Source organism: Nipponia nippon, unplaced genomic scaffold, assembly GCF_047370975.1.
Source record: "Nipponia nippon isolate SJK-2023a ecotype South Korea unplaced genomic scaffold, ASM4737097v1 scaffold_34, whole genome shotgun sequence".
NCBI classification, from domain to species: domain Eukaryota; kingdom Metazoa; phylum Chordata; class Aves; order Pelecaniformes; family Threskiornithidae; genus Nipponia; species Nipponia nippon.
The window spans coordinates 4,448,451-4,462,918 of record NW_028262352.1 but is presented as its reverse complement, the minus strand read 5'-3'; the positions used below and the strand labels follow the sequence as shown (position 1 = coordinate 4,462,918).

At 41.3% G+C, this 14,468-nt stretch overlaps 1 protein-coding gene across 7 annotated transcripts in view; it reads left to right on the top strand.

The window, feature by feature from the left end:
* LOC148054119 (tyrosine-protein kinase Fer-like) overlaps nt 1–14,468 on the top strand; it is a 239,643-nt gene that overhangs the window by 13,173 nt on the left and 212,002 nt on the right. For all 7 annotated transcript variants that reach the window (XR_015707719.1, XR_015707718.1, XM_087770965.1 and 4 more), the window contains exons 3-4: nt 3,946–4,119; nt 7,752–7,851. Coding sequence is in view for 5 of the 7 variants with exons in the window: in XM_087770965.1 (XP_087627091.1) it covers nt 3,946–4,119; nt 7,752–7,851 (274 nt within the window). In the remaining 2 variants the exon portion in view is untranslated. The remainder of the gene's footprint in view (nt 1–3,945; nt 4,120–7,751; nt 7,852–14,468) is intronic.

Sequence of the window (14,468 nt, the reverse complement as noted above, 5' to 3'; positions counted from 1 at the left end):
TTAATGGCTTATTCAATTCTTGGCCCTTTTGCTGTAGCAGTGGTTACACAGTCACTTCAGTGTGGCATAAATCCTGATTTCCTCTGCAGGAAAACATCTTTTTCTGTCAGATTAAGTTTTAGACAAAGCAGTTCTTAGCTGGCTTATGGAGTTGCTGCTTGAATGCTAGCCTCTTATGTATGAGTGTGACATATCATGTTCATAGGAGTAGGAACATAAATACTCCTTGTGCATCAGTCTAGATTTATACTGGATTGAAGTGGTGATTTGTGTGATTTGAAAGCTACACCGGTATAGCTAGCCTGTTTCAGCTGTCTCGAAAGTATAACCTCATAGCGTTTAGTTTAAATTCCATCCCTCCCCAGTAATTATTGTATTTTTAAATTGATGCTCTGCCTTTTTTCATATGTGGGTTTTAATGGTGTATTTTGGTGTATTTGGAGTGCTTTTCACTCAGTTATGTTTTTCACACACAGTTTGTTATAGGTTTTGTTATCTAAGCTGTGATAATTTTGGTAAACTGATTCAAACATTTTCTGCTTAATGGCAGAAGTCAGATATCTTCTTTGGGATCCGTCAGTATAAAATATATGGTATAGAAAACTCAAAGTTTCATATAGATTTATTGATGATATTAATAATTCTTGCTACTGCTGCCCCAGTAGAATTGCTCTTATGTGCTAGCAAAACTGTCTTGCAGTTATTTTAGGCAGTGAAACTGAGAGTGACTTAAGGCTAGAACAATAAAGGAGCATAGATATTAGAGTATTCAGCATTGCAGTCTTTAAGCTTTGTGGCTAGCTCAGTCTAGCACAACTTATGCCAGTAATATGGGTGTCTTTTTTTTGTGAGCAAACAATATTAAAAAAAAAAAAAAGCTGAAGATGTATCATCTTAAGACATTTTCTCCTTGGGTTTGCAGAGAGGCATCTGTGTCATATTTTGAAAACTTGTTTTGGACATTGGCACCTAAGTTGTTCTTTCAGGAGTTATTTTAGCCCCCTTCCCCCATCTTCTGAGGAGGTACCATGTTCCTCAAACTGCACCCTTGATCTCTGTACATCTTTGCACAATAGCAAAAATATTCATATGCTGCTGGCAAATCTTTTGCATGGGCTTGCCTTGAAATTTCATTGTCAACTTAGATTTTAAGGTTGTGTAGCAATACATTGTCTTACTTATTTTTGGCAATTTCTGGCTATTAAAATGTCTGAATTATTATTTTGATTACTTTACTGACATAATTCTAATTTACTTTGCTATTTCATGACACCTTTTCCTGAGAAGAGAGGTTTTACAGAACCAAAATCTGTCCAAATATTTTGTGGCGTAAGTCTAGTATCTTACGTTTCCTAACATTTGAAAAACTGTACATATATATATCTGATTTTTGGTGTTACGTGACATCAAAAATAAATACCACGATCTCTAATCTTTTATGCTTTTACTTTTTAAGTGTACAGCAAGAATGAGTAATTGGAGACGGGTTTTTTGAAAATGTCTTTTTTTTTTTTAATGAAGAGATAGCAAACTTGTTGGAAGGCACAGTGGCAGCATCTACTAATGCCAGAAGAGCAGTATCTTTTTCTAAAAAAAAGCTTATGTGTATGTATGTCTAAAAACCTCACCTGTTAAACTGAACAATATTTTATTTTGTTGCTTTTGACAGATTGCATGGGTTTTTTTGGTTTTTTTTGAAAGGTAATGCTTTGCCTTTTTTGCTATCTGTCCCTTAGCTCTTTTTTTAAATAGCTTTTGCTATTTAAAAATAATAAAATGTAATAATACAAAACACTGAAATCTTGTTTTAACTAATATTTTCTCAGTGTGGAAAGAGAAGTAAAGAATGGAGAACGTGCAGATTATTTTTTTAATTGGAAAGACATTTTTTCACTACATTATATGACTTATTTGGGCTGCTTTAGCTAATTGTAAGCTAAGTATTTCTTTAGAGTACCTTTTCTGTTGAAAAATGCATTTGCTGGGCTTTTCAGGATTCGTTGAAACAATTTGCTTAATCAGTAATAAATCAGTGAAAGAGTAAATGCAGAACTCTTACAGTCCTACCTCTAGGAGCTCTCTCATGAACTCTTCTATAACCACAAGACTCGTTCCTGTAATAAAGATGTTTAATGTTGTTTTTATCATACACAACTTTGAAATATGTTTTCTGATGTCATTTGGAAAGTGTTCTGTAGTGAAAGGATTAAACAGTTTTCAGATAAAGCCAGGAAACTTTAGGCCCTGACCTTTTAGAACATTACTTTTTAAGCAGTCTGAGACTGCACTGCTGTGCCAGTCCGTGGAATGTGTATGAGCTAAAGGAAATGTTAAAGATAGTTTAATAAGTATACAGGGATTATCTGTTTTTCATTATATTCTCTAAAATCCCATGTGACTTTTAGCATAGTCATGTAGAGATGGAAAAATATGTGATGGGTTGACCTCAATTGGCAGCAAAGTGCCACAAAGCTGCTCACTTCCTCCCCCCGCCCCCCAGGGATCGGGAAGAGAACAAGAAGAAAACTCATGGGTCGAGGTAAAGATAGGCAAGTGATGCAAAGGCAATCACTCACCACCTCCCACAAGCAGACTGATGCCCAGCCAGTCTCTGAGCAATAACTACCTTCCCAAAAATCCCCCTCCCCTCAGTTTTATTGCAGAGCATGATGTTATATGGTATGGAATATCTCTCTTGGTCAGTTTGGGTCAGCTGTTCTGGTTGTGTACCCTCCCAACTTCTTGCATACTCCCGACCTACTCACTGTGGGGGGACAGAGTGCAAAAGAGAGAAGGCCTTGATACTGTGCAAGCACTGTTCAGCAATAGCTAAAACATTGGTGTGTTATCAACACTGTTCTGGTCACAAATCTAAAACACAGCACCATATGGGCTGCTATGAAGAAAGTTAACTCCATCCCAGTCAGACCCGGTATAATACGTGTTTATAATGAGATGTAAGAAAATCCTAAACCTACCAAACATATATTTTCAAAGGTTTGATGATTTAAGGTTAATTTGTATCTTTAGCAAGAACAAGATTTTAAAAACAGCCTATCAGCTGCCTTCAAAAACTGGTAATTGTATTGCAAATAGCCATTCTGCAATTTCAAATGTAGCATAGTAGTCTGGTAATGAATTACCTCTTAGGAATCCAATACTGTTCCCATCAAGAAAGTGTAACAGGATTCTTTAGGGTATAAAATACTTTTATTTCATCTGAACTTTTTAATTTCAGGTCCATATCTGTTGTACATTGGAAATCTTTGTTCACATTGCAGTTTGTTCTTTATGCAAGGTTCAAAGCAGCAGTATATTTTGCTGTCCTGAAAACTGACTGGCAGAATGGCCAAGAAAGTTATTAAAATAAGGGTACAGAAAGATTTTCAGTTACTGTGACAAATGAGTAATCTGTTAGCACCTTATGTTTTACCACTGATGGACTGAACACTGATGATATTAATTAATATGGAGCAGCTGATGAATAGTATCCTCTTAAACAATTACAACTCAAATGCATATTACTGTGAAATATTTAGATAAAGGCAGAAAAGTCAGCTTGAAGACAGGACCTGTGATAAGGAAACAAGAGAACGTAGGATGAGGATGTAATCCAGAAAGTAATGGATGTAATCCAGAAAAGGCTGTACAGCTTTCATGGATGTTCAGAAATAGTAAAACACTGCTGAAATGTGACCATGCAATATTATGTTTTTGTCTCTGATACTTTTTTTTTTATGAATAAGTTCAAGGGATGGTTTTGCTGTACCAGGAAGAACTTTTTTAGAAGTTCTCAAGGTTCGGGTAATTTAAAAAGAAAAAATAAAATTACTGAATTGTTTTAAACAGTGATGCGTTTTCCCCACAGTACCTGTTCATCGTTTGGTTATTTGTAAGCCAGAATAAGTAACTGCTTTTCTGCATTTTTTTTTTTTTTTTTAATAGTCTTGGTTGCTCATGGTGCAGCAAACAGAACAGCTGAGTAAAATAATGAAGACACATGCAGAGGATCTTAATTCTGGGCCTTTGCATAGGCTTACAATGATGATCAAAGATAAGCAGCAAGTGAAGAAGAGTTATGTAGGTGTTCATCAACAAATTGAAGCAGAGATGTACAAGGTATTTTATTCAACTGTCTTTTTATATATTTATTATAATTTTGTTTAGAAAATTAAGGGTGAATTTTTTTTTTAGTTCTTCTATTTTTGTGCTATGGTACAAGTGATGATCTGTGATAGGTAGACTGTGCCTAGTTTCAATTTTCGATATTTCCTCCACATTTTCTCTGCCCTGCTAGCTGACAAGGCAGAGTTTACAATGTTCTTCTATATGAATTTATTTGGACAGATATGGTGGGTTGACTCCAGCCAGCAGCTAAGCACCATGCAGCCGCTCATTCCCCCTGCCCCTAGTGGGATGGGGGAGAGAATAGGAAAAGCAAAAGTGGGAAGACTTGTAGGTCAAGATAAAGGCAGCTTAAGTGGTGGTGGTGGGGAAGAAACAAGTAATGCAAAGGCAATCATTCACTACCTCCCATGAGTAGACTGATGCCCAGCCAGTCTCTGAGCATTGGCTACCTCCCCCAAATACCCCTCCCTTCAGTTTTCATTGCTGAGCATCATGTTATATGGCATGTAATATCCCTCTGGTCAGTTGGGTCAGCTGTCCTGGTTGTGTCTCCTCCCAACTTCTTGCCCACCCCCAGCCTACTCATTGGTGGGGCAGAGTGAGAAACAGAGAAGGCCTTGATGCTGTGTAAGCACTGTTTAGCAATAGCTAAAACACTGGTGTATTAACAGCACTTCTAGTCACAGGGGGTATCAAGTAGGCAGAGGGGCAGTGCTGGTATTTGGGATGACCTGTGAGCGTGAAGCACCTCCGAGATGAGTGTAGGAGTGTGTGTTTCTGTTAATGAGCACCAAGCTGGACTAGCCAGTGAGTAGGAGACCTGTGGAGTGGGTAGGAGGGCTCAGGATAGAGGCCAGGTATTAGAGTGTGGTGGGTTGAACTTGGCTGGCTGCCAGATGCCCACCCAGCCACTCTCTTACTCCCCCTCCTCAACAGAATGTGGGGAGAAACTAAGATGGAAAAACTTGTGGGTCGAGATAAAGACAGGGAGAATGCTTACCAGTTATCGTCATGGGCAAAACAGACTCTACTTGGGGAGGAGTAAATTATTGCCAATTAAAAACAGTAGGATGGTGAGAAAACAAAGACAAAACTAAAAACAGCCCCCCCCCCCCATTTTTTCTTTCCAGGCTCAACTTTGCTCCTGACTCTTCTGCCTTTTCCCCTGAGTTGTCCAACAGTGCAGGGGAATGGGGAGTGGGGGTTGTGGTCAGTTCATAACACTGCCTCTGCTCTTCCTTCCTCCTCATGCACTTCCCCTGTTCTGGCATGGGGTCCCTCCCATGAGATACAGTCCTTCACTAATTGCTCCGATGTGGGTCCTTCCCACAGGCTGCAGTTCTTCAAGAACTGCTGCAGTATGGGTCCATACCGTGGGGTACAGTCCTTCAGGAATGGAATGCTCCAGTGTGGGTCCCCCACAGGCCACGGTTCTTGCTAGGAGCCTGCTCCAGTGTGGGTTCCTCTCTGCAGGCTGCAGCTTCCTTCAGGGTATATCTATCTGCTGTGGCATGGGGTCCTCCACAGGGTGTAGTGTGGATATATGCTCTGACATGGTCCTCCATGGGCTGCAGGGGGACAGCCTGTGTCACCATGGTCTTCACCAGAGGCTGCAGGGAAATCTGTGCTCCGGTGCCTGGAGCACCTCCTCCCCCTTCTTCACTGACCTTGTCATCTGCAGGTTTTTCTCTCACATTTTTTTTTCTCACTCCTCAGCTGCCACGCAGTTGTTTTTTACCCTTTCTTAAATATGTTATCACAGGTGCCACCTGCGTTGCGGATTGGCTCAGCTTTGGTTAGCAATGGGTCTCTTTTGGAGCCAGCTGGATCTGGCTCTGTCTTGGAGGCAGCCCCTGGTCTCTTCTCGCAGAAGCTACCCATGCCATGTAAACCCAATACATGGAGGGACAGAGGGGCTGTGCTGCTCATCAAGGGATTTGTGAATGAGCTTGTGAATTGTGTGGTGTGTGTGCTTTCACTGGTGACCTTCAGTCCTTACCAGCTGCAGAGGAGGAAGGGGACTTGGTTATCTATGCTTATGTTTTATTTAAGTCCTGGCTGTTAAAGGCAGTGTCTTGTCTGTGGCAGTCTGTGTAGCCCTCTGTCCTCTCTGTGTGTGTCTGGGATGCACACTCAGCCTTGCTACTGGTTGCACCTGCAAATGGGAAAGCAGCAGCCACATCCATTGGCCTGGGATGGAGATCCCCAGGTCTCTGGGCTGGGCTCCAGTGGCTCGGCAGAAGGAATCCCTGGGCTCTGAAGCTGCTGGAGGTGGTGGCCACTTATAACATCCCTTAACATCCTTGGGATCAGAGCTTTAAAAACTTTTGTTAATGAGTGCTCCTTACTGTCCAGAATGTTTTGGGTAGAAGTGGGATTCTAGTCCCTATTCTAAAATATAAATCAAGTGTAAACCAAATATTGAGTTTGCAGGTAGAGCTGTTCAGGGCCTTTTCTGTTACTTTTAGTGTTAGTGGTGGAATAAAAACTGATGTCAGTCGTCCTGCTGATGTTGAGAGTGTTGTGTCTACGCAGTGAAGCTGACAGGAATTGGTTTCATTCAGGTGCTCTGGGGAAAGGTTAGTTGCAACTGTCAAAAATCAGGTCTGAAAAAAATCAGTCTGAAAGCTCTACTGAGAGATTGAAAAGCACTGTTTCTTCTTTCTTCCAGAAATGTGGTTGGTGTTGAGGTGGAGATTTAGAGTAGTGTATAGAACTTTTTCATCTAGTGTGATTTTAATAAGCATCTTTTTGGTACTTTTTTCCACTTGATTAAAATGTACTAATGTTTATGATCAACAAATGTTAGGAAACAGTTTTTACACTGTACTGCACTGATGCAAATAGGGAAACTGTTTCAGGCCTCAATTTCATCCCTTAAGTTTATTGTACAGCAAGTAATAGCCTTTTAAGATAACCTCAAGCTAATGAAAAATATGCTTATTTTGGAAAATAAATCCTGTACTTCTTTTTCACTAATGGTAACCCGGTTTTGGCTGGGATAGAGTTAATTTTCTTCCCAGTAGCTGGTATAGGTGCTGTGTTTTGGATTTAGGATGAGAATAATGTTGAGAACACACTGATGTTTTAGTTGTTGCTAAGTAGTGCTTACACTGGTCAAGGACTTTTCAGCTTCCCCTGCTCTGCCAGGTGCACAAGAAGCTGGGAGGGGGCATAGCCAGGACAGCTGACCCAGACTGGCCAAAGGGCTATGCCATACTGTATGATGTCATGCTCAGTATATAAGCTGGGAGGAGTTGGCTGGGGGCAGCGATTGCTGCTTGGGGCATTGGTTGGCAGGTGGTGAGCAATTGTATAGTGTATCACTTGCTTTGTGTATTATTATTGTATTATTATACTGTTATTATTAGTACTACTACTACTATTACTACTATTCTATTTCATTTTACTTCAATTATTAAACTGTTCTTATCTCAACCCATGAGTTTTCTTACTTTCACCCTTCCGATTCTCTCCCCCATCCCACTGGGGTGGGGGGAGTGAGTGAGTGGCTGTGTGGTGCTTAGTTGCTGGCTGGGGTTAAACCACGACAAATGGCAAGATTGTTTGTAATGTTGAAGTTGAGTATTTCTAATAAACTTTATATTTCTGTTTTCTTAAAGGTCACAAAGACAGATTTGGAGAAACTAAAATCTAGCTATAGACAACTAATGAAAGAAGTAAATTCTGCCAAAGAAAAGTATAAAGAAGCTGTGGCTAAAGGTATGACTGACTTGTTTTAATTTTATTTATTATTGTGGTTTTAGAATGTACTAAAACTTTCAGTGAAACAAGATAATGTTTTTATTTTAAGCACCTGGATTGCAATATTTAAAAAAGTGTCTGAAGACAGGCTAATTGTCATCATATATACTTGATGGTACTGTTGTTGAAAATCAAAACAAATGATAGCTCTAATTTAAAATAAATGGTAGTTCTGTTCTTTTAAACTCATCATTCCTTCAGCAGATATATTTGGAGTGTAAAATTACTCAAATCAACTGTAATAGTGGTAAGCAGGTTGCAGCTCTGTCTCATCTACATTGTAGCTGCAGCCTATTTGTGTCCTGTGATCTTTTATGGTTGCTGCAGTGGCAGCGACATCAATTCCTGACACTTAGTAGAATGGATACAAATTGTTTAACCTTAAGCAAAAGGGGGAAAAGAATTCATTGTTATGCTGGCATGTTTTAAAGCTTTTAAGGGAATGGTGTGTCGAAATTGCATGTGGTTTTCATTCCTGTTGATTTGTACTAATGATTAGGTAAATGAGAACCTTTGTTCTATTGTTTGTTGAAATATGTTGTTAATGATTAGTGGTTTTTTACATGCCTTTAAGATTTTTTTTTTGTATTTAAAGAAAATTAATTTGATGGCAGTGTGTAAATATAATTCCAAGATCCGTCTTTACTTTTTGTATGACTGCCTAAAATGATACTTATTGTCCTTGGTTCTGTTGTACTATAATTCATAGTGCAGTATAGTAGTTATCGGTGCCGAGAGAAAGATTATTTCTTTCCAAATTTGTCCAAAATTCTGGGTGAAAACTGATAAACGAATGTGTTGAGGGATGTTAAGAGCATGGCTTTCTCCTCCAGCTGTTCTGGCCCAGGACTCCCTCCTGCCTGGCTTCTGGAGCCCAGCCCAGTGTGCCCAGGGACCTGGGGTCTCTGCCCAGGCTGAGGGATGCGACTGCCGCTTTCCCATTTGCAGGTTAAACCAGTAGTGAAGCTGAGCATGTATCTCGGACACAGGCACACACACAGGCAGTGGAAACTGACATGACCAGTTACACAGACTGACACGGATAAGGCATTGCCTTCAACAGCTCCTATGTATAGGACTCTCATGAAACATATAGACAGACAAGGCCCCTTCCTCCTCTGCAGCTGGTAGAGATAGAAGTTCACTAGCGAAAGTACACACACCACACACAACACTTCAGATTCACAAGCACACGCACGTTTGCAGATCTCTCAAGTACTGGCACAGCCCCTTTGTCTGTCAGGTACCCCTGCCCAGATCCTGAGCCCTCTTACCTGCTTCATGGGTCCCCTACTTGCTAGCTAGTCCAGTTTGATACTCACTAGCAAGCATGCACACACTCGTCCCACAGGCACTCTACACTCGCAAGTCCCCCTAGGTATACCAGCATAGACCCTTGCCTGTCTGATACCCCTGCCCAGGCCCAGGGCCTCCTACTTGCCAGCTAGTCCAGCTTGAAGTTTGTTAGTGAATACATGTACACACTAGGTTTGGGGAAGATACACACACTTGGCCCCCACCAGCAGCTGGCACCAGGCACATGGGCTGTGATGTGCAGTCCCACTCCAGCTGCTGGCACTGAGCCCCTCACTCACACTGGTCCCTCCCAGTAGCTGGTTTTCAGGGCGAACACTGTTCCCACCCCAGTGGTTGGAGTTTAAAGACCCCCACTCTATCCAGTAGCTGATACCAGAGGCCATGGGGTGCCTACATCCTGGTCTGACTCTGGTAGCTGGCACCAAATCCACTCATGCTGATCCTACCCAGTAGCTGGCATTCCAGGCACAAAATCTGTCAGACACTACCTAGATTTAGAGATCTATGGCCCCCTCCAACTACTGACGCTAGGACCCTTGCTCACTCTAGTAGCTGACAGCACAGGCTGCAGGTCACCTACACCCCCTGTCTGATTCCAGTAGCTAGCACCAAACTCCACTCACACACAGAGGTCTCACCAGTAGCTGGTGCTTAGTCCTTGCAGCACACACACGTGAGACGGAGTGAGATTACACAGAGAGATAGTTAAGAAAATACTTAATAAGAAGATATAAGAAGATAGGATAGACTGCGGTGATCAGGTGCAGGGCTCAGCCAGACAAGCATACTGACTGGCCCCATTCTACCTGCGACCAGCTCCTTTGATAGTTTGCCTGCAGTTTCTTGATAGCCCCTCAATTAGTGTGACTGGCCAGGTTTGTTCTTATCATGACTTCCCTTATCATTTGTCCCTCAGGTTTGTTTCTCTTTTTGTTTATGGCTCCTTTGACCAGATACCCTTAAAGGAGCAGATACTCTCCTTCCATATACCTTTACAGCATGTAAAGACACAATGGCATTGGATAAGAGAAATTATACTTAGTGCTGTTTAGCTTATTTTAACTGGTGTTCACATTCATTTAAAAATGTAAATATATACTCAGTTGTTAATTTCATCTAGTTCCCTATCTGTCCTCTATGTTGCTTTAATTTGAAGTTTATCCCCAAGTAACTACATAACATGGGAACTTATAGTACATAAAATTATAACAGGGTGTTGTGATCTAATATGTTCTTTTTATTCCTTCTGGTAATTGTTCTTCATTCCTTATGCACCAAACTTTCCCATTGAAATCAAAGAGTGTTTTGGCTATTCAGGAACTGCAATGTTTTGATGTTTTCCTGATTTACTGATGTGGTGGGTTAACCTTAGATGGTTGCCAGGTTTCCACTAAGCTGCTCTCACTCCCCCTCCTCAGTAGGACAGGGGAAGAAAATAAGATGAAAAAAGCTTGTGGGTTGAGAAAAGGACAGGGAGATCCCTTACCAATTACAGTCACAGGCAAAACAGACTCGCCTTGGGGATGATTAATGTATTGCCAATTAATAACAGAGTAGGATAGTGAGAAGCAAAGACAAAACTAAAAATGCCTTCCCCCCACATACTTCTTTTTCCCAGGCTCAACTTCACTTCTTTGTTCCCAACTCTTCTGCTCTCCCCTGAGCAGTGCAGGGTGGATGGGGAATGAGGGTTGTGGTCAGTCCCTAAGTTTGCCACTCCTTCCTCCTCATGCTCTTCCCCTGCTCCAGCATGGAGTCCCTCCCATGGGATACAGTCCTTCATGAACTGCTCCAATGTGGGTCCTTCCTATGGGCTGCAGTTCTTCAGGAACTTCTCCAGCATGGGCCCTTTCCACAGGGTACAGTCCTTCAGGAACAGACTGCTCCAGTGTGGGTCCTCCACAGGCCACAGTTCCTGCCAGAAAACCTGCTTCAGAATGGGCTACTCTCTACGGGCTGCAGCTCCTGCCAGGAGCCTGCTCCGGTGTGGGCCCTCCATGGGCTGCAGCTTCCTTCAGGGCATATCCACCTGCTCCAGCGTAGGGTCTTCCACAGGCTGCAGGGTGGATATCTGCTCCAATGTCATCCTCCATGGGCTGCAAGGGGACAACCTGCTTCACCATGGTCTTCACCACGGCCTGCAGGGGAATCTCTGCTCTTGCCCCAATACACCTATTCCCTGTCATGGGGAAGATTTTAGGCTGCTTAAAGAACTACTGCCAAAGGTATCAGCAAAAGTGGTTTTACTGAAGTAAGATGATGTAAAAGTGAGACTTAACAAAGTCTGATGACAAGGTTCACTCTTTTACTTACTGCACAGAGGATATAATAATAATTCAAAGTTACCAATACAAAATCTTAGTGCACTATAATACAAGGTTATGCGCGATGTTGGTCACTTACCAAATATCTGCAGTTGGTAAGGGGTGTCTCAACCTTGAAGAGTAATCTTGAGAGGTGTCCCAGCTCAAGGGGAGATCACTGCTGTGCAGTCAACTGCTTAGCAGGGAGAGCTCAGAAAAAAGCTCACTCAGACTGTCATATTTATGGAATAAAGTGGTTGGCTCGTAGTCAAATTGCATGTAATGGAAAAAGGTAAGCATGAGACTCCTTGTACCCACAACTTTTTGTTCTTTGACAAATTAGTCTTGGAAGAACCATCTGGTATTCATGTATTAATCACATGATCAGTGTTCCAGTTTCCAAGCTCATATGCATCAATGCTCACCATGTCACCCTGTTCCTGTGTGGGTTTTCAAAGAACAGATTGGAACTAGAGAAGTTCATGGCCCAGTTACGGCCTAGGCCCTTACTTCCTTTGGAGCCTGAGCCAAACTACCACTAGTTTGGTCAAGGAGTCGAGTTCATTTGTCACATTCCCTTTCCTTCTTCACTGACCTTGGTGTCTGCAGGATTGTGTTTGAGGTTTTTTTTTTTTTTTTCCCTCCCCTCACTCCTCTCTCTCAGCTGCTGTGCAGTGTTGTGTGGGTTTTTTTTTTTTTTACACCCTTTCTTAAATATGTTAGCACAGAGGTGCCACCAGCATTGTTGATTGGCGCAGCTTTGGCCAGTGGTGGGTCTGTTTTGGAGCCATCTGGAACTGGGTCTGTCCAGCATGGGGGCAGCTCCTGGTGTCTTTTCACAGAAGCCACCCCTGCAGCCCCCCTGCTACCAAAACCTTGCCATGTAAACCCAATATAACTGAATTAATATTTTTTTTAAATAAAAAACTGTACTGGTTTTGGCTGGGATAGAGTTAAATTTCTTCCTAGTAGCTTGTATGTGGCTATGTTTTGGATTTGTGCTGAAAACAGTGTTGACAACACACTGATGTTTTAGTTACTGCTGAGCAGTGCTTACACAGAGTCAAGGCCTTTTCTGCTCCTCACACTGCCCTGACAGTGAGTAGGTTGGAGGTGCACAAAAAGTTATGAGGGGACACAGTTAGGACAGCTGACCCCAACTGACCAAAGGGATATTCCATACCATATGACATCATGCTCAGCAATAAAACTAGGGGGGAGGTTGGCAGGGGGGCAGCTGCTCAGGGACTGGCTGGACATCGGTTGGTTGGTGGTGAACAATTGTTTTCATTTGCATTACTTGTCTGTCTTGGGTTTTATTTTCCTCTTTGTTATTTTTTTTCTCTTTCTTACAATTTTTAAAAGTATTATTTAATTATTAAACTGTTTTTATCTCAACCCACGAGTTTCCTTCTCACTTCTACTCTTTCATTTCTCCCCCATCCCACCAGGAAGGGGAGTGAGTGAGCGGCTGTGTGGTGCTTAGTTGCTGGCTGGGGTTAAATCATGACAAAACCAAAAGAGCACTGTTTTTAAGACACTTAATTCTATTGTGGTTTTCCTTAACCTTCTTATTCCTTCTTCCATTTAGTATGTCTTCCATTATTATATTTCATGCTTAATTTCACTTTCCCTACTATCTTAGTGTAAATCTCAGTTAACAAACTGATCCTCGGAAAAATGTTGTAGCTTTTTTGCCAAGAATTGCAAAATTAAATGTCTTACAGCTTCTCTTACCCTCCTCCCCAGCTGTGTTCTTGATTACAAATATTTTTGTAGTTGTAGTGGTGTAGATAATAAATCAGTAAATCAGTTGCAGGTCAACTGAGCTGTTGTAATTTTTTTTAAGCCATGGTATTTTCATAGGGTTTCTGAGCCCTTGAATTGTCAAGCTGGTTTGTGAGGTGAACAAGTCATGGAGGTCTGAGTAACTATTGCTTTTTTTACAAATTATGTGCTATTAAGAGAGATGCTTTTTCTTACTATGCAAACTGGTTCAGTTTTTCAGGATTTTAGGAATCGTTGAAAAGAAGGGAAGGTACAGTGCCTACCAGAAGATTGGGAGGGCATAACCAAGTATTGAAAATAAGATGAAAAAGATTTTGTTAAAACAGAGAGAGACATGCATCAACTCTTACAAGAAATGTGTCTTAAAAGATCACAAAAAGGACTTAGCGGTTAGGGTAAACAGTCCAAGTTCTTCATTATAGATAAGAAAGAACTTGAAATGGAATAAATCTTTATTGGTAAAGAGGTATATGAAGAATGACCTAAAGAAGTAATGCTTTTAATGCTAATAAGGCCAGGGCTAGATTGTAATATTTGGGAACATCTTCCAGGCCCAGTGTCATATCATGGCCCACACCCTTATCTGAACAATCAGAGATCTAGAAATAAAGGATGTGCCACAGAGCTCATCTTCTAGCAGGGTAGTTACAGTTTAAGAGAGCTAACAGAGAAATGAAACATTAATATGAGGCATGTACTGAAGCTGTCTAGAAAGTTCCTTGATAGCCAACAGACAGCGGTAAAAAAACAACAGAGGATTTGACAAATGCTTTAGGATTTGGAAGGGTTTTTGTCATGGGTGTATGCTGTCACTTGAGCTTCTTTACATAAGTTCTGTGTCAGAGTGGGGGAAGTACTGTTAAGTAATGTGGAAGGAGTTCAGGCCCAGAAAGACTTTCTGCTAATGAATAGGAAGGAAAGGATTATAGCAATTATTAATAAATGTAATTTAAGATGATTTTTGGTGGTTGCATAAGCTACTGAAGAGGTAAAAGTGTTGGAGTATCTGAGGTTTATGGTAAATGTTAAAGGAAGCAGCAATAAAAACATTTATCCTGGGAAGAATTATTACTACATTTTACGTTCTGCTGTATAAGATAACAATTTTGGAGAGATCAGAGTTGACTTTTCTTTTTCTTTCCTCATAAAATACCACAGGAAAGAAAA